The following is a 27380-nucleotide window of genomic DNA, read 5'->3' as shown; positions in this document are numbered from 1 at the left end:
TTTTATCTATATTTAATGCTCCATGCATGCGTCCAAAGATTCGATGTGATGAGAAATCTTTAAAAAATTTTGAGAACTAAACAACGCCCCTGTTTGGTTCCAAGTGATTTTTTTTATCACCCATCACATCGAATGTTTGGACACATACATAAAGTACTTAATATATAATATTTGCAAAATTAAAATAACAGCTAGAGGATATTTGCGAGACGAATCTTTTAAACCTAATTAGTTCATAATTAAACACTAATTGTCAAATAAGTCAACAAAACACCCCTAACTTTCAGGTAAGTCACGATGTAACTTTCACACCTCCGTCCATCGTTCAACTTAGAAAATTTTGACTCTCCAAAATTCTTGGAATGACTTACAATTTGGGATGGAGGGAGTATATAATAGTCTCTTTACCCTGTATCTAGTTGTTATATAAGTGAGTGTTTGATTAGATTGATAAAATTTAGCAGACACTGTAGCATTTTTCATTTTATTTAACAATTAGTATCTAGTTTTGCAAATAGTATATATTCAGTATTTTATGTATGTGTCCAAACATTCAATATAATGGGTGATAAATAAAGGGACAATTGCATTACTGCCCTCACATTCAACTCATGTTTGCCCCTATTTTTTTAACTTTGCAGATTTACTCCTGTTTTTTCAATCTGAAGCTACCGTGCCCCTGTTTTCTAACTCCGTTAGCTGCTGGTAAATAATGGACCAATAAAAAATGTTTAGAAAAATAAAGGGGAAAAGACTATCCTGCCCATCCTCTATCCAAAACATACAGCCTCCTCAACTCTTGTTTCCTGTGACCCTGAGGAGGCTATGCTCTAGGGCCGGTGGCGCGGTGCTTGGAGCGCAGGGTCGATAGGCCAACGACGCGCCACTCTACGGTGAGCAAGCAGTGCGGCGTGGCTACAGCAGGCCAGTGACGTGGTGGACTCGGCGTGGCGGGTCGACGACACAGGGGTGGTGGCGATACCGGCTGAAAGGCCAAGTTTAGTTTTGGTAATTAATGACACCAAGTTGCTAATGCCTTATGTTTAAGTGATTTGAGTTAGGCATAGCAACACATGTGATGAAGGTGCATGGTGGCATGGAAAGATGGCCACATGATTACAAAGAGATGAAGCTTTATGTGGAGATCATGATGATAGACGAGGAGCAAAGTTATCAAGGCAAAGGTATAAACATAGGGTTTTACTTTTGTCGGTCTAAGATGAGTAGAGAAGTGATTGACCGGGTTTAGGATAGATAGCCGACTATCAAGAGGGGAAATCACGGTCATCTCTCGAATCAAGTGCTACTAGGTCCATATCTTGAGCATATGCATTAGGATCTAGTAAAGTGCTAACTTAACTCCTTTGGTGAAAATGTTTGTGAAAAGCTAACACACATGCACTTTAGTGGTGGACACTTGTTGGTGTTAGCACTTTTTCAAAGGAGGTGGAGTTCCTAGGGTTGAGAGGGGTGTGGGTTCCTCTCTCCCTCCCGCCGAGCTTGCGAGGCGGGATTCGGCGCTTTTGAGAAAAATAAGTGTATATTTTCTATTGCGTCGGTGGGAATTTTGGAGAAGTCGCGGGAGTGTTTTCTCTCTGAGAAACACTTACCGGACGCTGAGTGTGGAGGCACCGGACGCTGGCCTCAGCGTCCGGTGTGCTTGACCCTGCTAGGGTGGAGCACCGGACGCACTCTGAGAGCGTCCGGTGGTTAGCGTCTGGTGTGAGGGGTTTTTGCAACCCTCTCTGCGCACGAGTCCGGTGAGCACCGGACCGTCCGGTGCCCAGCGTCCGGTGAGGTCGCGAGTTTGACAAACTCTCTGCGCATGAGTCCGGTGTGCACCGGACGCGTCCGGTGTGGACCTGCAGAGCGTCCGGTGGTGCGCAGGTGACCGTTAGAATCTAACACGTGGCTTACCCCTGAGCACCGGACGCTGGGGGTCGAGCGTCCGGTGCTCACTTAGTAGCGTCCGGTGCTCCCGTTTTCAGCCCAGTGAAAATCAGCCAACGGCTAGTTTCTTTGAGGGGCTTATAAATAGTTGGTGGCTGGCTTTGGGAGGCTGACCCTTGCACTTTTGAATACTTGAGGCATACTTTGAGCTAGAGAACACTCCCTCCACTCATCTCCTTGCTTGATTGCTAATCCTAGTGAGATTGAGTGAGATTCAAGTGCATTGCTTTGAGAGTTGCATTTAGTGGCACTTGATTCTTGAGTTTGCTGCGGATTTCTTGTTACTCTTGGGTGTTTCCCGACGCCCTAGACGGCTTGGAGCAGCGGTGGTGTTGAGCTCGTGATTGTAGATTGTTTCGAGCCTCACCAAGTGATTTGTGAGGGGTTCTTGAGCCTTCCCCGCGGGAGATCGCAATTGGCTACTCTAGTGGATTGCTCGTGGCTTGGAGGATCCCCATCTTGTGAGTGGATGTGCGGCACCCGCTGAGGGTTTGGCTTTGGATTGCCAATTAGCTCGTGATCCATCAAGTGGGTGTATCGCCACAACGAGGAGTAGCTTGCCGAGAAGCAAGTGAACCTCGGTAAAAAATCTTGTGTCATCTCTTGCCGAGGTTTCTCTTGTGATTGTGTACGTGATTGATTGGATATATATCTTCTCTACAACGTCGGTATAACAATCACTCTCCTCTCTTTACATACTTGCTTACCTTGCTAGTTGTGTAGCTTGTTTAGCTTAGTTCTCTTGTTGTTGTGCTTTAGTGTTTAGCCTTGTACTAGTTTGTATAGGTGGCTTGCATAGCTTAGTTGAGCTAGTGCTAGAATTGCTTCGCCATTTGTTTTACTAACTCACTTGCTTAGTGAAGTTTGTAGAAATTTTAAATAGGCTATTCACCCCCCTCTAGCCATTTGGACCTTTCACCGGCAGGCCCGTGACACGACCGACTATCGGCGCGACGTCAAGCAGGTGCAGCGCGAGATGGTGCTCGGGATTAGGATGAGGTCCACGACCGCCTGCACCATCAGTGAAATTGGCGTGCTCCTCGCAACATGGCTGTGCATGGGCAATTTCGAGAAGTCTGGTCCGATCTCATCATCATCTATTTGCTTCTCTTTTTGGTCTCGAGAAGTCTGGTCCGATCTCATCTCATCTATTTGCTTCTCTTTTTGGTCTCGAGAAGTCTCTCATCTCTGATTCTCTCTTTTTGGTCGGATATATAGGGTATATAAATCAATCAAATTATATGTTGATTCTAGAAAAAACTTGCAAAGAATGAATCATCTCCTTTGTATTGCTTCTTCTTGGTAGTAGTAGTCCAGTTGAACCGCGGGGGTTGTTGTCATTACTAATTTAGTGTTGCATACTGATATTCCTGTCATTATGCTTGCAAAAATATATTACGTTTAGATATTTAAACATAATATATGATGTACTTTGTCTGAAATATATCTACAATAAATTTGTACATAAATTTTTTTATTGATTATTGGATCATTCATTCATGTCAAGGGTATTTATCTTTTTAGCCTTCACTTAACATCATTAAGTCCCCCTCACAGAATAGGGGAAGAGGAAGTTTCATGTTGCAAAAACAAGGGCAAATATGCAAAGTTAAAAAAAAACAGGGGCAAATGTGCAGTTAGAGTTGAAAACGAGAACAGTAATGCAATTGGCCCTAAAAAAACTTGGAACCAAATAGGCCTCCATATGTACACAGTAAAAAGCTTACATAGAAAAAACAAAACCTCTTATAATTTAGGACGATATGAGTACTTTCATAAGCGACAGCTAGATGCTACTCCTATCTCCATCTCAAAAAGGATACGTTCAATGCTAGAATAGTGTTGAGTCAAACATTCATAAATTTGACCCAAATTTGTATATAAAAATATTATTATATATAACAAATAAATATAAATAATTAAATTCACCATTAAATATATATTTTCATAGCACACCCATTTTAAAGTCGTAGATATTGATATTACCTTCTATAAACCTAGGCCTTATTTAGTTAAGAAGAGAGGTGAAAAATTTTAGGTACTGTGGCACTTTTGTTTTTATTTAACAATTATCATCTAACCATAGATTAACAGGCTCAAAAAATTCATCTTACAAATTATAAGTATACTGTGTAATTAGTTATTCTTTTTATCTATATTTAATATTTTATACATGTGCCATAAGATTTTAAAAAAGTTTTAATTTTTGGGATGAACTAAACAAGGCCCTAGTTTGAGAGCAGAACATCGTTCCTACAAAGGAGGGAGTATGGTACACAGAGAAAGAAGATACTTTGCTCTCAATCTCGGCAACCCTAGTACAGTAGGCAGTAGGCACCAGGCACAGGAGTGAATAGGAAAAGCTGAAAGCTTCCAACAATGCTCTTTCTGGTCACGTGAAAGAAAGCAACCATGGCAAGACACCAGTGGCTTTGAGCCACCCGAGTGCACACGCACCAGGGTAAAATCCAAATATTAATTAACAGGTACTAATTTTTACCTCTTGTGCACCACCGTGGGCCAAGCAAGTGCACCACCGTGAATCCATGATCCATTTGTTTTGCATTGGCAGGCCACAAGTAGGCCTTTACATGCAGCCGACCCAATTAGAAATATAGACTAATAAATGTTGAAGCTTGACGCATCGTTTCCTTCACGTAATCACCTTCGCGTGCCGGCGTGCCTTAACTCTTCGACGACAAATCAGGTTGTCTCGGCGCCTAGGGCGTATCGAGTTAGGGCTAGGTGGCGGCGACTAGGGTTTCCTTGTCATCTTCCACAACTCGCTCCCAGACCACCGGTGCTTGGACTGATCTGCGTCCCTGTCCCAGTGCAATCGGAGTCCACGTCAAATTCTCTCCGGTAGAGAGCCCAAAACCCTCGTGCCAACCAGTAAGTAGCCAATCCACCAGCCTAGAGAGAGTTCTGTCGCCTGTTCCCTTTGGCGCAGCGGGGAGCCAGGAGGGTCGGGTGTTTTGCGACGATGGAGTCAGTGCAAGGCATGATGGAGAGGATGAGGCTTTCGGAGAAGGAGAAGAAGGGAATTCGGGTTAGTGGTGGTGCATCAAGTGGAGGCGCGGCGGATCTGCAGGCCATCGGGAAGGTCCTCTCCGATCGTCCCGTGTTTGCGGAGGGCCTGGGTCTTGCCCTAGGGAAGGTATGGTGCCCGATACGGGGATAGACTGCAAGGACCTAGGATCGAACCATTTTCTCTTCACTTTTCACCAGGCTTCGGGGAAGAAGAAAGCCATCGAGGATGGGCCATGGATGTTCGGGAAAGACCTGATAGTGGTGGTGGATTTTGATGGGAAGAAGAGGCTGGAGGACATCAAGTTTGATCGTATCCCAATCTGGCTTAGGGCATCGGGTTTACCGCTCGGAATGATGAATCGGGAGACGGGCCAGGCCATTGGAGACGAAGTAGGGGTTTTTGTGGACATGGATCTTGATGAGGATGGGTCAGCGGTGGGACAATTTCTCCGCATCAAGATTAAACTGGACATCACTAAACCACTGATGAGAGGGTGTCGTTGATGACGGAGGAGGAAGACAAGCCTATGTGGTGTCCGATTGTATATGAGTTCCTCCCAGAATTTTGCTATGCGTGTGGCATCATTGGTCACACAGACAAAGGGTGTACAGTGACAACGTCAAGAGAAGGGAGTGGTCCAATTTAGCAAAAAGTTAAGGTACATCCCGGAGAAGAGAAGATGGGAAGAGGGAGCTCTAAAGGTGGGTGGAGGAGGGAGAAGAGGGGGCTCATGGCTGTCAGGTGCGAGCAGTGGGGAGGAGAAGGGAAGTGGTGGCTATAAGGGCAGGACCAAGGGGGCAACGAAGAGTGACTCATTGTCCTTCGAGGCTGTCAGAATGCTAATGAGGAAGAGGAGGTGCTCAGTCCGTTAAAAAAGTTCATACCGCCACATAGAAGGGAGGCCGTGAAAAAGCCGGTGGTGCAAAATCTACAAAAAGCCTTGGCTGCAGCGCCGCATGGGATTAGCAGGGAGCAGGAGGGGCATGCAGTAGGAGATCAAACCACCAACAGTAATATGGTGGTTGACTCGGCAGTAGGGGATGAGATACAGAAGAGCCTCGAAGAGGAGAACAAAAAGAACACTAGGAGGTTCAAACGGGTGCTTCGAGAGGGATCGAGTGGGAAGAAGGTGGAAGTGAACGAGACACTTATAGGGAAGAAGCGTAGTGCTGAGGAGGAGGATTTGGAGGAACCTAAGGGAGAGAAGAAGAGAAGGGAGGAGGATGTGGTCGAGAAGGAGAGTGCTACCTCTGATGATGCGGGACTGGCAGACCAGTCCTGCAACAAGCAATGAAGATAGTGGCGTGGAACTGCCGGGGCCTGGGCAACCGCCCGGCAGTTCAGGGACTTCTGGACCTCCAAAAGTCGGAGAAGGCGGACATCCTCTTCTTAAGTGAAACGAAGCTGGATGGTAAGCGAATGCAATGGTTTCGATGGACTTTGGGTCTGGTAAACATGGTGGTGAAAGACTGTGAAGGAAAAGGGGGGGGGAATTGCTGTGTTGTGGAGGAAGGGGGTTGATGTGACTCTGAGGAGCTACTCCAGATATCACATTGATATGGACATCTTGGAAGAGGAAGGAAAAGCATGGAGGTTCACTGGTGTCTATGGTGAACCCCATGCTGAGCACAAGGAGAGAACGTGGCAAACTCTTCGCTCTCTCATCTCAGTGCCAGCAGTGCCTTGGCTGATGGCGGGAGACTTCAATGAAGTCTTATTCTCTTTAGAAAAGGAAGGGGGCACCCAAAAGGCCAACGCAGTATGGATGCTTTTCGGGAGGTCCTTGAGGCGTGTGGCCTACAGGATCTGGGGTTTGAGGGGGATTGCTTTACATGGCGCAATAACCAATATACAGAGGCGGGTTTTATAAGAGAAAGATTAGACAGAGCTGTCTCAAACCCAGAGTGGAGAGGAATGTTCCTAGGGGCCCGAGTGGTGAATGGAGATCCAAAACATCCGGACCACCGGCCGGTGATCATATACACGCACTCGGAAGATGCCAACCTCCCAAATGGAGGGAGGGGGGTTTCAAATTTGAGGCGGCCTGGGTGGAGGAAGGGAGGTGTAGGGAGATAATAAAGGAGGTTTGGCGAGAAAACTGTAGTGGAGCAAAGGGGGGGAAGGTAGTTGATGGGCTGAAAGCAGTCTCTGCACGTCTGTCAGAGTGGAGCACCAACGTACTCGGCGATTTGGAGATTTCCAGGAAGAGACTGAAAAGAGAGTTGAAGCTGTGTAGACGTGGGGCGAGAAGTAAAGCTAATATAGAAAAGGAGGGAGTCTTGCAGTATAGATTGGAGAAGGTGGAAAATCAGATTGACACATACTGGAGACAAAGGGCACATGTGAAGTGGATGCAGTATGGGGATAGAAACACTGCTTACTTCCATGCGGCGTGCTCTGAAAGGAAAAGAAGCAACAGAATAGGGACTCTTAGAAAGGATGATGGGGGCTGGGTGGAGGAGGAAGGAGAGAAGAGGAGTTTTATTTCTAACTATTTTGCCACACTTTTCAGGTCATCAGGAAACCGTGATAATCAACGGTTATTAAATTGTGTGCATCGAAAGGTCACACCAGCTATGAACAATGATCTGACCAAACCCTACACGCGGGTTGAAGTTGTGGCAGCCCTGAAATCAATCGGGAACCTAAAGGCTCCTGGTCCAGACGGCATGCCGGCTCTCTTCTATAAAGAATACTGGGATGAGATTGGAGAAAAGGTAACTGGCGAGGTTTTGTAGGTGCTAAATGGGGGCCGTATGCCTGATGAGTGGAATGATACAACCATAGTGCTTATACCGAAGGTTCGGAGGCCCGAGAATATCAAGGACCTACGACCGATCAGTTTATGCAACGTGGTTTACAAGCTAATCTCTAAAACAGTGGCTAATAGGCTCAAAAGAATTCTACCAGACATAATTTCACCATCCCAGAGTGCTTTCGTCCCAGGTCGTCTGATTACTGATAATATCTTAATAGCTTATGAGATGACACACTTCCTGAAGAAGAGGAGAAAGGGGAAGGAAGGATTTGCAGCTATCAAACTCGATATGAGCAAAGCCTATGACAGAGTCGAATGGGGCTTTCTGGGTGATATACTGCGACTTCTCGGTTTCCAAAACTCGTGGGTCCAGTTGGTCATGGGCTGTATATCAACGGTCAGATACAGAATAAGAGTCAATGGAGTATTATCTGATGAAATTAGCCCAGAGAGAGGACTACGCCAAGGTGATCCCATGTCACCGTACCTCTTTCTCCTGTGTGCTGAGGGTTTTTCGGCCTTGTTGAATTGCGCGGAACAGGAGGGCAGGTTACACGGAATAAAAATCTGCAGGAACGCCCCTGCGGTATCCCACCTTCTGTTCACGGATGACTCTCTGATCTTGTGTAAAGCCAGCCGAGCAGAAGCGCAACAACTGAAGGAAATCCTGAGGGTGTATGAGGAGTGCTCGGGGCAAATGATCAATGTGGACAAATCAGCAGTTATGTTCAGCCCAAACACAGGCACGGAGGATAGACAGGGGGTTATGCAAAGCCTGAACATCAGATCGGAGACGATGAGTGAACGATACCTAGGGCTCCCTGTGTATATTGGGAGAGAGCGAACAAACATCTTTGCCTACCTGAAGGAGAGAGTGTGGCAGCGCATCCAAGGATGGAAGGAGAAAATGCTATCTAGAGCTGGAAAGGAAGTGCTCATTAAGGCAGTGGCTCAAGCAATCCCGGTCTTTGCGATGGGATGTTTTGATATAACAAAGGAGATGTGCTCCCAAATCAACTCCCTAATTGCAAGGTTCTGGTGGAACAAGCAGGATAAGGAGAAATGTATGCATTGGCTAAGCTGGGAAACACTTGTGAGTCCGAAAGCTGAGGGAGGGCTGGGTTTCAGGGATCTGCATTCTTTTAACATGGCCATGCTGGCTAAGCAAGGATGGAGGATTATACAAAACCCGACTTCCCTGTGTGCCAGGATTTTAAAAGCGAAGTACTTCCCAAACACACATCTATTGAAAGCGAAAGTGAAGGCGGGGTGTTCGTATACCTAGAGAAGTATCCTGCAAGGTGTAAAAACTCTGAAGAATGGTATTGTGTGGAGAGTGGGGAGTGGGGAGCAGATTAACATATGGGATGATCCATGGTTACTGCGGGATTTGTCCAGGCTTCCTCTCACTCCAAGGGGAAGAAACCTGGTCAGAACGGTGGACGATCTTATAGACCCGGTTACAAAACAATGGGACATCCCTCTTCTCCAACAGACTTTTTTGGAGGAGGATGTCCAGGCGATTCGAAGCATACCAATACATCAGGAGATGGAAGACGTCGTTGGCTGGCACTTCGATGCGAAAGGACAGTTCTCTGTCAAATCGGCGTACAAAGTCCAGAGGAACTGTAAGCTTAGGGAACAAAGATGCTTGACCAGGGCTGGTACTGGAAGCAGTGATGGAGGAGGGGATTTCTGGAACAGACTATGGAAACTGGAATGCCCACCAAAAGTGAAACACTTCCTGTGGAGGATGAGCCATAATACCCTACCTGTCAAAAGGATGTTGAGCCGAAGGGGGGTGAAGACTGACACATTGTGCAATATGTGCAACAGACTTGACAAGGATGGGGCGCACCTGTTCTTCAAATGCAAGGAAGCTAAAACTGCATGGCGTGAACTGAACCTGGAAAGGATCAGATGCGCTCTGACTGAGGCAGGGTCAGCGAGAGGAGTGATGGAAACAATCCTGAAGCTAAAAGGGAAAGAGCAACTAACGGTGATCTTGCTGTTGTGGATGTGGTGGGATGGGAGAAACAAGAGAAGGGAGAATGAAAGAAAACATACACCTGCAGAAGTGGCCTATATGGCAGCAGCGTATGCTAAAAATTACCTGTGCAAGGAAACAGAGGTGCTATTGCCGGATAACCGTCAGTCACCTTCGTGGGAGAAGCCTCCGGGTGGGTGGTGCAAACTGACTCTGATGGAGCTTTTCATAAGGAGAATAAAAGTGGCGGATGGGGCTATGTGATAAGAGATGACCAAGGCCAAGTGCTCAAAGCTGGTGCAGGATCTGAAGGTTTCCTGTTAAGTGCCCCCTCCATGCAGAAGCCCTGGGCTGTGCGGCTGGAATACAGGAAGCATCCCGTATGGGGATTCAAAGCTTATGCATTGAGACAGATGCTTCTCTTCTCAAAGAGGCCTTGGAATCTGATGGCTATCGTCTGTCTGAGATCGGTGGGATTGTAACAGAGATGAAGGTCCAGTTAGCTACAGACCTTAGCTCTAATTTTATTATCGTTTGTAATCGTGTCTGTAATAGGGTAGCCCATTCTCTGGCTGCTATCGGGTGTAAGTTCCCCAGTAGACAATATGTCACTTGGGAGGGTGTTCCTCACGAGCTTGAGGCTCTTGTGATCGGCGATTTGGCTGATGCAAATGAGTAATAAAGAGCACCTTGAATCAAAAAAAAACTCTTCGACGACGTGCCGCGGTTGTCGCTTCACCTGCCCAAAATTGCGACCATCGCGAGGGGAAAAAACGCCGCTCACGGCATCACTTTCGCCCACGGGATTGCCACGCCGGCGGCACCGCGGCAAGACTAACAGTGACGGAGCTCATCGCCAAGTCGCTCAGCTCAGCTCATCGCCATGTCAAGTAAGCTTCTGCATCTTTGAATCTAGATCAAATGAAATATATGTTTTTTCTCACTTAGATTCTTTGGGAAATGGGAATAATGTGCAATTGCAGGTAATTTTATGGACAAATGGTTGAAAAGGAAAGCACCAGATGATGCTAATACTTCTTGTGAACCTCATCGACACGAAACCAATGTTCAGGTTGTTTAGGCCCCGCCAATGTTCGTGTTTCAGCTCCAGAGGAAATCAACTGAGAGGACGAGATCCAATTTGATCCAGGCAAAAGAAAAGATATACGTGCTTATCATCCTAATCTTTGAGATTCAGTAAGAAGAAAGTATTTGCTAAATGGACCTTGTCAACCTCGCACTCTAATTCTACTGTGTATGTACGGTCACTGTGTAGTAGATATTTAACCTAACAAAGCTATGCCCGCTCCCGTGCAGCCAGGCTATACACGTCACCCGAATTCTTTTGATTGGTCCAGCTCGGCGCCACGTCACCTTCGCGTTCCCTCATTGGTCCACCTCAGCGAGACAAGCTCCAAATATAAGCAGCCGCCCCACTCGCGTCGGCCAAAAAAAAACCAGAAACTTCTTCCTTCTTCCGTCCTCCAACCGACGCCGCCACCAGGGGCGACCGCGACGGCGACTATGCTTATGAAGTGTGCACTCGGGTCCTTGATGCTCTAGCTTCGCCACTGCAAGACACTCCTTTCGAGTAACGCCAGCAGCACAGATCTGCATACATACACAAGACTCAAAAGAGTAGCAGGAAATCAACAGCTCTGCAAAACCAAACCAGTCCTCGGATCTCTATCAATATTCTTCTATCCTTGAGCAACGGAATCGAATTGTCAACCTACAAACAGACACAGGGCAGGCAGCACTAGCCACTAGCATAGAGCGGCGCCAGCCTTGTTATGGCATCAATGGGATATAACTCAGCCCTATTCCCAAATCAATTCAAACGCTGCACCTAATTATCTTCGGCTACCAGTTTATACTAACATAAAACCATTGGTCGGACGCAACACAACAAACAATAATAACTTGATTTTCTCTTCTCGAGCTTGCTAAGGGAAAAAAGAAAAGGAAAGCAGCTCCCACATCCTCCTAACTTGCATCAAACATGCTGCTCGGACTCGACAATGGCCCACGTCCTTCCTTCAAAAGGGGCGCATCACCTCTCTGAACTGGCTGACACCCTCTGCATGATCATGGACTCCGCGGTCCGGATAGCTTCTGATGTTCCAGTAATCGTCACCTTCCTGCACCAGTGGGTATGATTTAGCAAAACCACATTATTTACTTGTAGGGAAAAAAGGTACGGAAGAAAAATACCTGTCAGATGTCCCAGATATGAAGTCACCCCTATCTGATATCTTGATCCGAGCACCACTAGCCTGCATGGACAACAAATCGCAAAACATTATTTAGCTACTAATTTTAGTGAAAACATAGTGCATTCACACCAAGGGCCACAGCAGTTTATCATGGGTTGTTCAAAACCTTTGTACTATAGATGATCTTTTGTTCCTAAAAGTAACAATGACACAAGGTATTGTTTATACTTCTCTTAAGGGCAATCTACTTGACAAAAACAAGTTTTGAGAGGCAGAAGCAACTAGTTATACACATCACACAGGGAGAATGGGATCTAGCTTATGATTGTCTGACTGGCCACATTACTGCTATCATAAAACCAAATGCAATATGTACAGTTACCTGAATGATCTCTGTTATGTTCCTTCCAGCACGACCTACAACAGCACCAATGTGTTCATCAGCTATACCAATGGTCAAAGATTCTTGGGCTTCATTACTAGCAGGCGACCTCATAGGTGTACTGGGCTGCAAAGTGTCAACACCAAATAGTCAACTCAAATTTATCCAGCACTATAGATATGTACGCCAAAAATATGAAACAATTAAATTGTAACAATGGGTGAAGTTCTTTCATGTTTTCCACCAAAAGCCACACTTTCCATGACATGCACAACATCAACCAACAAAAACCTACATAATGTTCACAGAAAACATAATAGCATTTCAAACATCTCAGCATATGAGCAACATTTACCAAGTCACGCCATATAAGCATAGAAATGTCAAACTGCAAGAAAATTAGCATATGCTAATTAAATCAAACATCTACACCAGTTCATTAACATCATTCTAATGTTAGGTTGCACTCTGTAATAATCACAGCAATTCAGCAAAGATCAATGGTGCCCACGACAATGCTAGCACAATATTACCTTAAATTTATGAGACCTCCAACTTGTACTATCAAAGTTTGTCTCCATGAGATTTCTTTGAATTTGTTCAGAACAGAAAATATAACATGATTAAACTACAGAACAGTGTTTCCATTAGTAAACATGACATACATATCCAGCCCTCCAGGTTCGAGCCTACCTCTCTAATGCATAACAAAAGAAAACCTAGAATAGCTCGGTTTCAACAAAGATGGACCCAATGCATGCATATTGTAATGCACCTACAGAATAAATCCTACAGAATAGCATGACAACAAACAGAGCAACCCAGAGAAAACACTAACCTTGTTGTTTTGGTACCTTCCTCCGTACCCATTATTAGGTCCATAGTTCACAGCATTATTATATGGCACCTGTGGAATCATATAACCAACAGGAACACCAGGGTAGTTTGGGAAAGTAAGACCTGATTAAATTTAAAGAACAGAATCAATCGCGGAAAGTTGTGATTCAATATAGAATCGAAATGTCAGGCTTGACCATGACTGGCAAATGGTACTGCAAATACCACATGTCAATATGCAAGAAAGCTCATATATGTTTACAAGAAATGCATGTTGTCATAAAGTGTGAAATGCAGATGTGCGATACATAAAAGACAGATGCAAGGAAGAGGTCATAAGGAGACACATGTGGTAACATCAAGTAGTCATAGATGCCAGGATTTACCTGCATATGGAAATGGGGAACTCAAATTAGGTGGGTAGTGAACATCCTCAGATAACTTCTTCAGTATCAAATCTATCGCATTCATCTGATTATCAAAGGTTCCTGTGACTGTAACAAGCCTATCATGCAAACCAACATAGTTGTTATCCTGTGGAGAAATTTTGATTCCAGCATGTGATTCTTCAATAAATGACCTGAAGAGAAAAGAGAACACACAAACTTTCAACATGCAGAGTAATGTAAAAAAGAACAGCCATATAAAATGGGAATATAAATGAGTCAAAAGATATTTAAGACTGGAAAAAACAAATTTACCATCAAACAACTAGAAGATTATTTGCAAAGTAGGAACAGTGTGCTTCTTACTTAACTACTTAAGTATCATGGTTAATTTGTCAAATCATCATATATCACCGGCTTGTAAATAAAATTAACTACCACAATGGGAACAAAACCACTCGGTCTATGAAGATATACATACTTTATTGTTGCTCCACCTTTACCAATTATCCCACCACACGAGCTGTTAGGAACTACAAGTCTAACTTTAGGTCTAGCTTCAGCTTCATTGAATTCTTCACCCTGATAAAGTAACTGGAGAACATCAATCATCAATCATGGATCAGTCACTTGCAAATAAAATGCTTTACCTCAGCCAAAAGTTTCTCAAGAATCAACTCCATGGCCTTCATTACTTCATCAAACAGTCCAGAAACCATGATGATTCTGTCATTTGTACCAGGGAAAAACTCATGGCTGCGTGATAACTGAATACGAGCCCCAGACTGGGACTGAAAGTCATTAATAGTTGATCCACCCTTGCCAATGATACATCCTGCTGCTGTATTAGACACCAGAAACCTCAAATGTGTTGGTTTCTCCTTGTCATCTGAGAAGAAATAGCAATTGAAACTTCAGAAATATGTCGAATCTCAATAGTAAACCATTATGAGTTTAATCATTAAGTTTTCAAGTTAAAACAACAGCACGATTGATGCATATTGCAGTTGAAACTGGAAACCATGGCTTAAATAATTTCAGTTAAAAAAATCACAACTCCAGAAAACAGTAAGCAAGTAAATCCAAATTGCCCATACACAGAACAGACCCAACGTACACACTACGTGGAATAGGACATAGGATGGAGTCTTAAGCTGACAAAACTATTCCACCTAGTTGGTTGAGAAGTAGGCCACAAGCCTTATCCTACCTTCTGGCTTCTAGTGGGTTCATATAGGTTACCAACAGAACTGACTACGTGGACAAGTGTACAGGGCTGAGGTACCATTCAACAAGAAGACTATAAATGATCATAGAAACAACTTTTAGCACAAGTACTTGCACAGAGTCACAGATCCCAAGTAGCATGGTTTAAGCATCACCAATTAGCATATTTTCATCACAAACACAACCAGCTGAAAACTTTATTATCCCCACATTTTCAGGATAGCAGACATTGTAGGCTAGAATAGCTACAATATGAATTTGGCATACTTATTTCCATCCAATGACCTACACTTTTCATGATAGCAGGAGAAATTTGCTATTATCATAGTTCTGCTAGGCAGCGCCTAGGCGCGATTAGGTGCTGGGCGAGGGGTAACCGCCTCGCCTAGGGGGGTAGGCGGCATCTAGGCGCTGGGCAGCGCCGAGGCGGTCGCAGAGCTGGGCGAGCCACGAAATTTCACCCCTGCAGGCTGATGGCACGGCACGGAGGCGGACGACGCGGCCTTTCGCACGCGCGCGGATGGCTTCGGCCGTGGGAAATCACGCGAAATCCCCGCCGCCTCCTCCTTCCTCCTGCTCCACCGCCGGCTGCTACCCCGCCCCAAGGTCAGTCCCCTCCCCTGCTCATCTCCCCTCCGCTGCCAGCAGCTCCTCCTCCCCTGCTCCACTTCCTCTCCCCTCCCCTGTTCCTCCCAGCGCCTAGGGAAACGCCTAGAACGCCTAGGCGCGATTACTCCTGCCTAGGCGCTAGGCGGGGGGTCACCGCCTAGAATCCACCTAGCTGAACTTTGGCTATTATAGGATCCCAAACGTGTGGGTTTCGCTATAATAGGATTCCAAACATCTGCTTCGCTATAACGACTCTCGAAACATTAACAATTTGCTATTATAACATTATAGCCTTCAAATAGACAAACTGAACTCAAATCTCTTCAAATCATGGTTGAATCTTGCTAGCAGCAGCAAGCAGCCGGCAAGGCTGAGCCAGCCGGCCAGGCTACAGCCGGCTAGGCAGCAGCGCCGGCCAGGCAGCAGCCATGCAGCAGCAGCAGCCGCCCTAAGGGCAGTTCTGTGATTAAATGAAAATATTTGAATTTGAAGAGATTTGAGTTCAATTTGTCTATTTGAAGGCCATGATGTTATAATAGCAAAGTGTCAATGTTTCGAGAGTCGTTATAGCGAAGCAGATGTTTGGAATCCTATTACAGCGAAACCCACACGTTTTGGGATCCTATAATAGCAAATTTCTCAATTCAAACATGACCATATCTGTAACTGAAACTTCTCTTTAAACAGGAGGAGGAATAACTTACAACACTAAGCTTCGGGGGTACCATCATTATACTAACTATTATGCACTAAGTGTCACATTTATCACGGCATCCAGAAGTTAAATGTCCTAATAAGTTAAGCCTGCCATGCCCACATAATAGCCCGCATCATTATCAGCTTCCAGTACATGATGTGCAACGGCGTCAGCAATCCAACCGAGGAGGAGAAACATTATTACAGATTAAACCAGCTCTGAACCGACCGTCCTCCGCAGTGACGTTTATGATTAAGAGTGGAAGTGGAGATAACAAAGCAAAGCAAAGCGGTACTAGGGCAACCCCGTGAAGGTGATCCTATGGGAAACGCAGCTCAAATCATAGCGCACCGATGGCGACGCGACACTGGCGCCAACTGCTTACAGATCTCGGCATCGGGGAGGGAAGCGGAGGCCCAGATCTCACGGATCCAGGCACGCGAACTCAGGGGCCACGTTCATACAGACGCCGGGGAGAGCGAACCCGCGCGCGCGACGGGACGGAGAAGAGAGACGCGTGGCAGTTACCTCCTTCCTCGGAGGGAGGCTGCTGCTGCGGAGGGGAGCGGGGGGCACGCTTGGGGGCGGATTCCGGCGAGGAGGCGTATGGGGAGCCCGGGGCTTCCATCCTTCCTTCCTGCGTCGGGGCGGCGCGGGGGCGGGGGGCGGGGGCGGTGGCGGAGGCGGAGGAGGAGGCAGATGCGGGAAACTCTAGCTAGATCTCACTGGGCCTACGCCATGGATTCCAAGTGAAGTGCGGAAGGAGAGGGAGGGGGGCTGGTTGGGCTTTTTTGGACATATTATTATCCGCCCGCCCACCCATTTTCTGTTTTTTGGGCTTGCCGCGGCAGAGCTACTAGTAGGACTCCTTATTAGGGATTTTTCTTTTTTTTTAAAAAAAAGATACATATATTTCCACACAAAATAAAAAAAAGATGTATATTAAGGGCCTGTTTGGTTCACCCCACTAAAGTTTAGTGACTAAGTTTAGTCATTTTTAGTCACTAAAATACCAAACACACCCTCTAAAAGGGTCACTAAAGTTTAGTGCCTTTAGTAGACAAGGGGCTGCTAAAAGTGACTAAAGTGCAAAGATTACAGGGACACCCCTTATTAATTTCAACTCACTTGCATTAATTAAGGGTATTATGATCTTTGTTTAGTGCTTTAGTGGTCTTTAGTGAATAGAACCAAATAAGATGCTATTAAACTTTAGTGGGGTCACTAAACTTTAGTATGATCACTAAAGGAACCAAACAAGCCTTAAAATACGTACTTCCTCCCCATGGAAACTTTCACATTACTCCCTTGAAAATATGTATACTTCCACCAAACTTTTGTTTACTTATTATTCGTGACTTTCATATTTTTAGATTTGATCAAATACATATAAAGATACTAATAAAGTATGATGTATAGTTAGTATCATTAGTTAATAATGGAATCTCTTTTCATAGTAACTCGGTGATACTCCGCGCGTTGCTGCGAGGATTTTGTAAAAGGATGTATGTCAGATTTTGAAGCAACTGTAGAAATGAAAACATTTAAATATAGTATGGAAGTAAATAGAATTCATTCCCAAGGGAGATATCTTATTATTCATATTGTGTCAGTAGTAAGAAGGAACCGTAGAAATGATAACATTAAGTATATGTAAGTTTTTTTACTAATCTTTAGCTAACACGCACGTAGACAAAAATAACTTATTTGACTGAGTTGTAGCTAACATGCGTGGGAACAAACATAATGCGGTGTGAGACATGGGCAGAAGATAACTGATATAGACACATGAAAACAAAAGTAAAAGGCATGATATGGGAATCGATGAGCAAAAGTAAGAGGGAAAAAATACATACCAGTGGGACGTGGGAGAGAGCAATCAAGGTCAAATCATCGAGCACCTTTGGAGCAACAGAGGAGACGTTAGAGATACCAATGAAGTTCAGTCTCTGCAGAAATTCCCTTGTGGATAAATCATCGAGCACCTTGGGAGCAACAAAGGAGAAGTGTAATAACGAAATCAGAGCAACTTGTCGAGCATTTTTGCAATAACAAAATCAAGAAACCTTGGGGGAGATTAACCTTTGGAGGAAGAAGAAGAACAGTTGCCTGGGCAGACGATAATAGCAAAGATGGGAGCACAAGGAGGCAGTGGCTGCACTTTCTTGATACGGAGCTGAGTGCAGCGCCATAATGATATTGGATCGCTCGAGCTTCTTGAACACCGTCATGGATGGCAGCATCGATGCGCAGAGAAGAGGGGAATAGGCAGGGGGTGACGACCGTGGGGCGCAGATGCGTGGGTAATGGAGGAAGATAAGAGAGAGAGGTAGGTGCGACGGCCGCGACACAAAGGGAGAGGGAGGGCAGGCGCGGAGCACAGGGGAGGCAGGCGCGACAGGCCACAATGGGCATGCTACGCGGGGTCACGGTGGACAGGGTCGAGCGTGGTACGCGGGGGTGCGACAGACGGGGTCGGGGAGGAGCGATGAAAACGGACAAGATCGAGGTAGGAGAGACGATAACTAACCAAAGGTGACGTGGAGAGTGACGTGGCTGCACGAGAATGCAGGAAAAGGAATATGGTAGTGGGGATCTCCTATTTAGGCATAGAGGATAATAAACACACTAGAAGATGCAAATAGTGATAATAGTTTCTATAATTTGATCAAATTTAAAAATGATTTCTCAATGAACGAGATAAAATAATTCCTTGCAAAACAATATATGCAATTGTTTACAATGAAAGGAGTATATTAAAAAGGCGGTGTAGGTAATCGAAGATAGTATAAATTTCACGGTCTAGAATAGTTGTTTCTTTTAGGAGGCAAAACAATACCGTTGTGTTGCATTGTAGCCCCCATAGGGGGCAGTTTGGCAAGACTCCGCACCGCGCGCTCCAATGCCGGAGCGGAGCCCTTCTGCCAAAGCCCGAAATCACAGCAGCCTCTGCTTGCCGTACGAGAAAACAGCTCCTCACCCAACGGCTCCTCCTCACCGACCTGCATCATTTGGTGCAGCTCCGCTGCCGAAGCTAACATGAATCCCGTACTCAACTAGCAAGTGGTATCTCAAAAACATTACCAAAAACGATCCACAGCCTTCAACGCGTTTTATAATCCACTGGCACAATTAACCTGACACAAAATAAATAAACGACTAAAATTGACCACTTCAACAACGTACGTACTCAGCAAAAATGGCGTAGCTGCTGACACAACACAGCGTGCACAATGGTCAATAACCTTGGTAATAATTTCTCTAAGCTGCCAACTAGACAATGTGTTCGATAAGATAACGCGCTCACAGAGGACATCGCAAAAGCTACCAGTCTATGACATTTCACCATCATCTTGTGCTAGGGCTTGATGACTTTTGCTGTTTGGCTTTCTCGACCAGAGGTTTTAGTTGCTGCTTCTCTGCAAGCATCTTCAGCAAGTTGAAGAGGAAAGGGATGTAGTTATGCTTCCTCCGAATGTTCTCCGTCTTCCACTTCTTGAACTTCTCTTCTTCCATGACCATCTTCTCTCTGACGGTTTCGATTGCCGATATCACCTCTGTAAGCGAGTTGTTCAAGGATTCTGTGGCGGCAGTCTTGTTCATCTCCTGCAAAATCTGCTCCCTTCTCTTCTCCAGCTCCTCCAGCTCAGCACTGTACACCTCTTTCCTGTTCTTTATGATGGCCATAAGATTGAACCTGATCTCACTCTGTGAGTAGCGCTCAATCCTTTCTTGAATAACTGGCTGCACCATCCGTAGCCAATCAAGGTCATCAGCACCACCGCACTGCCCAAGATTTACAGGCCCTTCCTTCAGCCCATCCAGCTCATACAGGACACCTTCAAAAGGTAAATAGCTTATGAAATGGTAAACATCATCATCCTTAGTCGCGGCTCTCTGCTCATCAGAAATAAATGGCTCTGGCCTTGCAAAGCTGTTATGAGCTGTCCGGATGGATTCGCTGTTGCTGATAGCTAAGCCCTTCAGATCAGGTGTGAAAGCTCCTGTGAATTCCTTCAATTGAGATAATTCTGGACCGATGTCAATTTCAGGGCGATTCATGAGAACTGAGAGAATAGCTTGAGTAGCACATGCGTTAGTGATGACCTGAAAATAAGCAGATAGATTGGCCGTTATTGTTAAGCACAAAGTAGCAAACATGGTAAGCTAAAAGGGCCAGAATGGAACTAACTTGGTGTGCAAAGAAAAGGTTTGGATTAGGATCTCTGACAACAAGCCGTTCATCCTTCTCCCCAGGTATCCACTTGAAGAGAAAAATTAGCCCATATACTGGCCTATGAAAAGTGGAGAGGAAGAATATGTGTTCAGGGCATTCAGATAGCAGATATTGATGACATAAAAGAATAAAGATTCTCACCGCAGTTGACTAAGAGAATCCACATCAAGAGAATAAAGCTCTTCCACCTGTTCAAAGTACATCCCAAATATATAAATGTCTGAATTTTAAATTTTTTACATGGATAACTTGACAAAAAAGTGTTCATCACAGATTTCTAGAAGCACCTATTTTATACATATTATTATGGTAACTGAAGTACCAGCATTACCAAACTCAAGAATAAAAGCATGACCTCAAATATAGTTGGTAGCTGGCATGTTGTCATGTGACTAGAGGTCCCATACTGAACGAGTGCAAGTGAATAAGCAAGTTTAGAACAAAATCTCACTCAAGGCCTCTGATTTAAATCTGAGTTGACAGTTGCATAAAGGTTTTAAAAAAAGTAACTATTGACAGCAAATTATCAGCTATTCTTCTATAAACTAAAGTGCACATCTTCACAATCTTGTAGACATACAAGTTTACAATCAGCTACGCGACATATATTAATTATGCTTATCCTACAACAATATAATATGGCAGTAAGGCAGTTCCTAAATGAGAGTTCCATGTTGCTGTCAGTTTCACAGCATGAGGACAAAACAAATCTTCAGAAGAACTAGTGTACACTAGTGAATGAACAGGTCTGAGTGCATATTGCCATTGCAGATACAATAATAGTTCAAAGGATGAGAAAACAAACAGTTGATCGAAAACAAACAGTTTAGGCAAGGAATGCAACAGAGCCCTGGAAGCTAACCTGTACACCTTTCACTTGCATTTGCTGAATCAGCTCGGTGAACACACCTGCTCAAGTAAAACATAAGGAATGGTCTAAAACACCAATAAGAGCAACAAAGACAGAAGTACAAATGGAAGTAAGCATAACAAAATGCGTTTCAACTCATCAATGGTTTGCTGTTTCATGAAAGTAGGCAGAAAGTAATATGCCAAAGAACAGAGCTACCAATGGTCGGTAGATTATTCAAAAGTGTGATGACAGATGACATATGTTGTTTTCTCACGCTACTATTAGAACAGTGAAGAGCACATGCTGAATGACTTAAAAAGATGATGAATGGAGTCATCATGACTCTAAAGGAAAATTATCCCAATGAAGATATTTCAAGTATAACCGAACCAACTACACTTATGAGCAGAACACAGAAAATGATATGCGGAGCTGGACAAGCAGGGAGGGGGGATAAGGCAGCGCTACCATGCCATACACCTCCCATGAATCGGAAATTACAAGGAACAGTGCATGCAGTCATTTGATGAGACCATGCGAAAACTCACCAGGATCAGACTCAATAGTGCACCAGGACATCCTTGCAAAACCACTGAAGTATCCTGGTTCCCTGGCACAATCAATCATAGAAAAAAACATGGTAAATACACGAGCGCGGCACCAAACAGCTTATATAAGTTGGGGTGAACGCAGGGGCGGACCCAGTAAAGGACGTGGCTGTACAGATGTACACCGATAATTTTTGCAAAGCAGTCGAAGTTAGTAGGCTTAATACATGCATATACACTTTGTAGTTAGATCAGATCCGAATACAGATAGTAGGTTAGGGTTTGGGTGCTCACTTTCGCGCAGCACGAAGAGAAGGCCAAGGAGGCAGGCGCGTACCTGGTGGTGCTCGCCGACAGCAAAGAGGCCGAAGAAGACCTGGGAACCTGGCGAGTAGCGAGGCAGCGACGGCCGCCCAGTCGTCGTCGTCGCCGCCGTCGCCACGAGAGAGAAGTGGGGAGGAGGGAGAGTGCAGCGCGCACGCTGGGTAACGGAAGGAGAAGGGGGAGGGTTGCAGCGAATAGGCAGGTCCGGTCCGTGTAGGGCCATTTTACATGGGCCTGAGCCTCGACTTAGACCTTGTTTAGTCTCTGTAATTACAAACTATATAATTAGTTATTATTTCTATTTTTATTTAATGTTTTATACATGTGGCGTAAAATTTAATGTGACGGAGAATTTTGAAATTTTTTTGGTTTTACTAGAACTGAACTATCGATGGCTAAATGGGTATATATATGTTGTCTGATTTACCATTTTCATTTACAAAAACGACTTTTTACCCTCTTAACTTTTAAAATCATTCAGGTTTTCAATCTAGTTAGTTTTGTTGACGTGACACCACGTCAAAGAAGATTAATCGAACCAAGTTAAATTTAGAGAGATAAATCGGACTAGAAATATTTTTAAAAACAAATTTATAAGAAAAATAAAAATTGTTATAATTGCAATTAAAAATCCTAAACTTTGGTTTAATCTTGGAAAATATGAAACAAGTTTCTAATTTTTCCACCTAAAAACATGCTCCATCTTATAGTACTTAGCTTGAAATTATTTGAATCTTGATATACTCAATTTTGTATTTATTTGCTAGTAGAAGCTCTTGTTATCTATTATGATTAGTCGACATTGATTGCATCTTTCTTTGGCGGAGTGGGAGCACTCGACGAGGCCTATGTAGAAGCGTCAGTGAGCATTGTTAGGACCATAGTGGGGTGCTGATCCCATGCCTGAATAATTTTTCAAAGAGGGTGGGAGCTATAGTATTTCACTTAAGAATAGAGGAATCCCTCAAAGATGGAGGAGCCCATGTACAGTAGCACGTAGTAGTTACCAAGCTCACCAGAGGTAGCTGACTCTTAATTATAATCTGCACACCATCCAAAATTCCTCTAAACAAACTTAACAACAGCTGGACCATTCGACCATAGCTTGAATACACATACATAATCATCATCATTAGATAAGCCTTGTTTAGTTCGCAAAATTTTTTGGCTTTAGCTACTGTAGCACTTTTGTCTATATTTGATAATTATTATCTAATTATGGACTAACTAGGCTCAAAAGATTTATCTCGCAAATTGTAGGCAAACTGTGCAATTAGTTTTAATTCTTGTCTATATTTAATACTCGTCCAAAGATTCGATGTGACGGGAAATCTTGAAAATTTTTGGAAACTAACCAGGTCTGAGGCATTGTTTAGTTTTCAACTCAAAAAATTTTCACCCATCACATCGAATGTTTGGACGCATGCATGAAGTATTAAATATAGATAAAAAAATAAACTAATTACATAGTTTAATTAGAAATCACGAGATGAACTTTTAAGCCTAGTTAGTCCATAATTAGCCTTAAGTGCTATAGTAACCTACATGTGCTAATGATAGATTAATTAGACTTAATAAATTCGTCTCGCAGTTTCCAGTCGAGTTATGTAATTAGTTTTTTTATTAGCATCTAAACACCTCTCCCAACATCCTATGAAACCAGCCAAAAAATTGTCACTCAACTAAACAAGGCGAGGAAGAAGAATAACTCCATCGGATTTGGCTTTAATTAACCCGTTTCCTATCTGTAACATTATTCGATTTCAATATACTTGACTGGCTTATTACACGTAGAAATATATAGAATGCTAAACGTGGTATATAACCCTTTTTTCCCCCTTATATATGATGATGTGCTAATAATACATACTTGCAGGTCCAGAATGTACAGCTTTCTTCAGTAGTACGTACTTACTAGCAGAGTGTGTATGTACAGTACATCCCAAATTAAAATGCCTCCTGCTCCGAGCCGAGCAAGCACCGTGCATGCTGATCTCTATCTGTATGGTGCTACGCTTCCCAAACGAATCTTGCTTGCAGAAATTCAATACAAACAACAACAACTACTACTAGAACAAAACGACCTGTCTGACTGTGACGATCGATCGATGCTGAGAAAGAATCCAGATGCATTCTTCTTCCCCAGGCCCAGACCGAGACCGAGACCATGCATCTTGGATCCCTTGACACTAATGTCCATGATCTGCTGCTGCTGCTGCTGCTGGCGCCTGGCGTGGGCGGCGGCCATGCATCCATCAGCATCACCATCAGTAGGTTCTGATGAGCAGCAGGCCGATGCCGGTGACGACGAGCGTCGCCGGGAAGCCGAACTGGAGGTGGGTGAAGAAGGAGAGCGTGTAGCCGTAGTGCTGTGACCGGCGCGCCTGCTCGCACACGATCAGGTTGGCGGCGGAGCCCAGCAGGGAGAGGTTGCCGGCCACCGTGCTCGTCCAGGCCAGGATGAGCCAGGCGTTGGTCTCCGCGGCGGGGGAGATGGCCGCCGCCGACGCCGCCACGCGCGCGCCCAGAAGCAGGACTAAATCATTCAGAATCCCTGGATCAGGATGAGAATCCCTGGATAAAATCAGAATTAATTAGGATTGCATATTTGACTGACCCGTCGGCACGTTGGACGCGACGTTGGACAGCAGCAGGATGACGGCGGCGAGCACGGCCGTCCCCGCGGGCGTGTCGATCCGCGCGTACGGCTCCATCATCTCCCAGAACGCGCTTGGGATGCCCGTCTTGTTGAAGCCGTCCACGGTGATGAACATCCCGCAGAAGAAGAGCAGCAGCGGGTACGACACCTTCTCCAGGCAGGGGCGGGCGTCCTTGAAGTCGAGCACGATGAGCGCCAGCGCGGCGGTGATGGCGCTCCACGACATGTTGAGACCCAGCAGCAGCGCCACCAGCATGCCCAGAGTGATGGCGTACACGCACGTCTTCCACACCTTGCTGTTCCAGTCGTCAAAGTGGCCGTCGACGTCTTCTTGTACGACCAAGGGAATGGGATTGACACGCACGTCCTTGGCCGGCGGTTTGACGGGGTCCTGATGCACCGGCACCGTCTCCCCCTGCTGCCTGGAGCCTCTTCGGAGGAGGTGCGACATGGTGGCTGGCGAGAACCGGTGCGACGTTACGTCCTCCTCCTCCACAACCTCGGTAGGCACGGCGACGACCTCCTCCGCTCCCGCGGGCTTGCAGCCACCGTCAAGCTGGTTCCAGTAGATCGCCAGCAGGACGGCCGCGTTGACGACGGATCCCACGAGCGTGGCCGGGAGGATGCCCCAGACGAAGCGGCCGAACGAGATGCCGCTCTGCACGGCGATCACCAGGTTCTGCGGGTTGCCGATGGGCGTGGCGGCGGAGCCGATGTTGGCGCTGGACGCGAGCGCCAGCAGGAATGGCCGCGGCGGCAGGTTGTTCTGGCGCGCGATCTTGAGGATGAACTCGGTGAGCACGACGCAGCAGGTGTCGTTGGTGAAGAGCGCCGAGGACAGCGCGGAGACGGCGCAGGTGCGCAGCAGCAGGTCGCGACCGCCCTGGCTCCGCCACGACAGCAGGCGGCCCAGGTGACGGAACATGTCGGCGCGCTCCAGGTACACGCTCACCACCATGGTGCCGAACAGCAGGCCCAGGATGGGCAGGTCCACGGCCGCGTAGGCCTCGTCGGCGCTCATCACGCCCAGCAGCACCATCAGCATGGCGCCCAGCAGGGACCCAGCCGTGCGGCCGATGGGAAGGAACGGCACCGCCGGGAACACCGCAAGCACCCAGAAGACGGCGAACGCAGACGACCCCAGAGCAACCTTCAGCAAGGGCTCCATGGCCATCAATCGATCGAAAAGGGGATCTAGCTAGCACTAGCTAGCACTAGCCACCAACCAACCACCAAGAAAGAAGAAATGAAAGAAGAAATCTAAGATCTGACTGACAACCCAACCGAGGAACTTGCTTTGCGATCGATCGATCGGCAGCTTGCGGGCGGCACAGCTCCTCTCACACACATCAAGGCAGGATTCGGAAGGCAGCAGGCAGGAACCATCCAAATCCAAGAGAGGAATTCGAATTCAACAACGGGGGATATATACCTCGATTATCTTATCTGTCTCAATCCAAGAGTTGCTGCCTACAAGAAACAACGGGGGAAGGAAGAAGAAGAAGAAGAAGAAGAAGAAGAAGAAGAAGAAGAAGAAGAAGCGAGCAGATTGGGAAGAAGCTGCTCCAGATGGGAGAGGAGAGTGTTCTTGCTTAGCTTGGACAGACGTCACGAGCTCGGCGACAGACAGACAGACAGACAGGCAGGCAGGAACATGAACATCCAGGTAGGATGGGATTGGAAACGGAACAACACATGGATGTTCCAAGGAGGCAGCGCACACTTGGCAAGCTCCACATGGCCCTCTCGCTCGCCTCCCCTGGATATTTTCCTTCTCTCTTTCTCTCTGCAATGATTGATGAGGGGAATGAATGCAGCATTGGGATTTTTTTTTTAAAAAAAAAACAATTTGCAACAAGCTGAGGTTGACAGACAAGGCCGACTTGGAACTTACTCCTATCTGCGACCGAGTGAGTGTTGTTTTGACAGGATTTTAGAGATCCATCCAAGTATGTGATCTGTGATGTGGTGAAGGGCCGGGCGAGGTAAACTACGCTCTTAATTATTACCTCAAGACTTACTTGTCGTCGGAAGGTTCGGTTCCACATGCGGTGAAGCATGTCATTTTCCTATGCGCTATATTATTGACAAACAAAAACAATCAATAATCCACGCATGTGATGCTCTCTTGAAAGAAACAGGCATGGGCATATTTAGTGTGCTTAATTGATCCGTAGAGGTTTTTATATATATAACTTATCTTTTGGGTTTGTCGACTTAATAATTTCTCTCGAGATCTAAGCACATTTTATTTCAGCTGTACTTTTTATGCTAAACAGCATTGTTTTTCTCTAACAATAAATCAGTCAACAGTAATTTCAGCTTAACTTTTCAGACCAGCGAACAGGTGAATGTTCAAGTCCTCCTCACAAATTCTCTCTTGCATTCGGACCAATAATCTCGCTCGTCCCCTCGTTCCCCGACATCTCACCTCGCCGGCGAGCCACCAAACGATTCAAGATGTCCATTCAGAAACTCCCTTGAACTATCAACAAATTAAATCCAGTGTAAGATCAGATCAATGCAACTTGAACTCAACTTCAACCTAGGACGCTGCCTCCACTTGACTTAATTAACGTCAAGTCACCCGAGAGGTAGAGCAACCAAGAGCCAATGTGCATCCACTTTATTGTGTACACTCATGAGTACGCACCAGATTTCATGCCACCTCCTCCATCG

General features: G+C 45.6%; 4 protein-coding genes across 5 annotated transcripts; 1 reads left to right on the top strand and 3 right to left on the bottom strand.

Annotated features, from left to right (window-relative positions):
* LOC110434863 lies at positions 6272-7719 on the top strand. The gene is made up of 2 exons (XM_021459628.1): positions 6272-6392; positions 7145-7719. Exons 1-2 carry the CDS (start codon positions 6272-6274, stop codon positions 7717-7719), a joined length of 696 nt encoding a protein of 231 aa, XP_021315303.1.
* Positions 11384-16852, bottom strand: LOC8059700 (protein BTR1). Its single transcript, XM_002453019.2, has 8 exons — positions 16609-16852; positions 14198-14436; positions 14029-14129; positions 13548-13741; positions 13163-13284; positions 12325-12450; positions 11941-12002; positions 11384-11867 (listed from the first exon to the last, which is right to left on the bottom strand). The coding sequence occupies exons 1-8, from the start codon at positions 16706-16708 to the stop codon at positions 11780-11782; spliced, it is 1032 nt and encodes a 343-aa protein (XP_002453064.1). The 5' UTR covers positions 16709-16852; the 3' UTR covers positions 11384-11779.
* LOC110434951 (ubiquitin carboxyl-terminal hydrolase 2-like) lies at positions 19148-22232 on the bottom strand. Of its 2 annotated transcripts, XM_021460031.1 has the most exons (7): positions 22056-22202; positions 21872-21887; positions 21719-21780; positions 21180-21226; positions 20459-20505; positions 20273-20375; positions 19148-20187 (listed from the first exon to the last, which is right to left on the bottom strand). In XM_021460031.1, the coding sequence occupies exons 3-7, from the start codon at positions 21747-21749 to the stop codon at positions 19429-19431; spliced, it is 987 nt and encodes a 328-aa protein (XP_021315706.1). In that variant the 5' UTR covers positions 21750-21780; positions 21872-21887; positions 22056-22202; the 3' UTR covers positions 19148-19428. The 2 variants fall into 2 exon arrangements, with proteins under 2 accessions (XP_021315706.1, XP_021315705.1); XM_021460030.1 differs by lacking the exon at positions 21872-21887 and having other exon boundaries at positions 22056-22232.
* Positions 23897-26498, bottom strand: LOC8059699 (putative transporter arsB). Its single transcript, XM_002453018.2, has 2 exons — positions 24660-26498; positions 23897-24578 (listed from the first exon to the last, which is right to left on the bottom strand). The coding sequence occupies exons 1-2, from the start codon at positions 25873-25875 to the stop codon at positions 24310-24312; spliced, it is 1485 nt and encodes a 494-aa protein (XP_002453063.1). The 5' UTR covers positions 25876-26498; the 3' UTR covers positions 23897-24309.

Source organism: Sorghum bicolor, chromosome 4, assembly GCF_000003195.3.
Source record: "Sorghum bicolor cultivar BTx623 chromosome 4, Sorghum_bicolor_NCBIv3, whole genome shotgun sequence".
In the NCBI taxonomy this organism is placed as follows: Eukaryota; Viridiplantae; Streptophyta; class Magnoliopsida; order Poales; family Poaceae; genus Sorghum; species Sorghum bicolor.
The sequence above is the reverse complement of the archived record's forward strand: the minus strand, read 5'-3'. Positions and strand labels throughout refer to the sequence as shown.

Excerpts from the sequence above, each read along its gene's own strand:
- LOC110434863 (XM_021459628.1), top strand. The coding sequence starts at position 6,272 with ATGAAGATAGTGGCGTGGAACTGCCGGGGCCTGGGCAACCGCCCGGCA. Across the intron at positions 6,393-7,144 it reads AAGTGAAACGAAGCTGGATG|AGTGGAGCACCAACGTACTC; the intron begins GTAAGCGAATGC and ends CACGTCTGTCAG.
- LOC8059700 (XM_002453019.2), bottom strand. The coding sequence starts at position 16,708 with ATGGAAGCCCCGGGCTCCCCATACGCCTCCTCGCCGGAATCCGCCCCC. Across the intron at positions 12,451-13,162 it reads GAAGGTACCAAAACAACAAG|CCCAGTACACCTATGAGGTC; the intron begins GTTAGTGTTTTC and ends GACACTTTGCAG. Across the intron at positions 12,003-12,324 it reads ACATAACAGAGATCATTCAG|GCTAGTGGTGCTCGGATCAA; the intron begins GTAACTGTACAT and ends TTGTCCATGCAG.
- LOC110434951 (XM_021460030.1), bottom strand. The coding sequence starts at position 21,749 with ATGTCCTGGTGCACTATTGAGTCTGATCCTG. Across the intron at positions 21,227-21,718 it reads CACTATTGAGTCTGATCCTG|GTGTGTTCACCGAGCTGATT; the intron begins GTGAGTTTTCGC and ends TTACTTGAGCAG. Across the intron at positions 20,188-20,272 it reads ACCTTTTCTTTGCACACCAA|GTCATCACTAACGCATGTGC; the intron begins GTTAGTTCCATT and ends GCTTATTTTCAG.
- LOC8059699 (XM_002453018.2), bottom strand. The coding sequence starts at position 25,875 with ATGGCCATGGAGCCCTTGCTGAAGGTTGCTCTGGGGTCGTCTGCGTTC. Across the intron at positions 24,579-24,659 it reads CGCGTCCAACGTGCCGACGG|TCCTGCTTCTGGGCGCGCGC; the intron begins GTCAGTCAAATA and ends TGAATGATTTAG.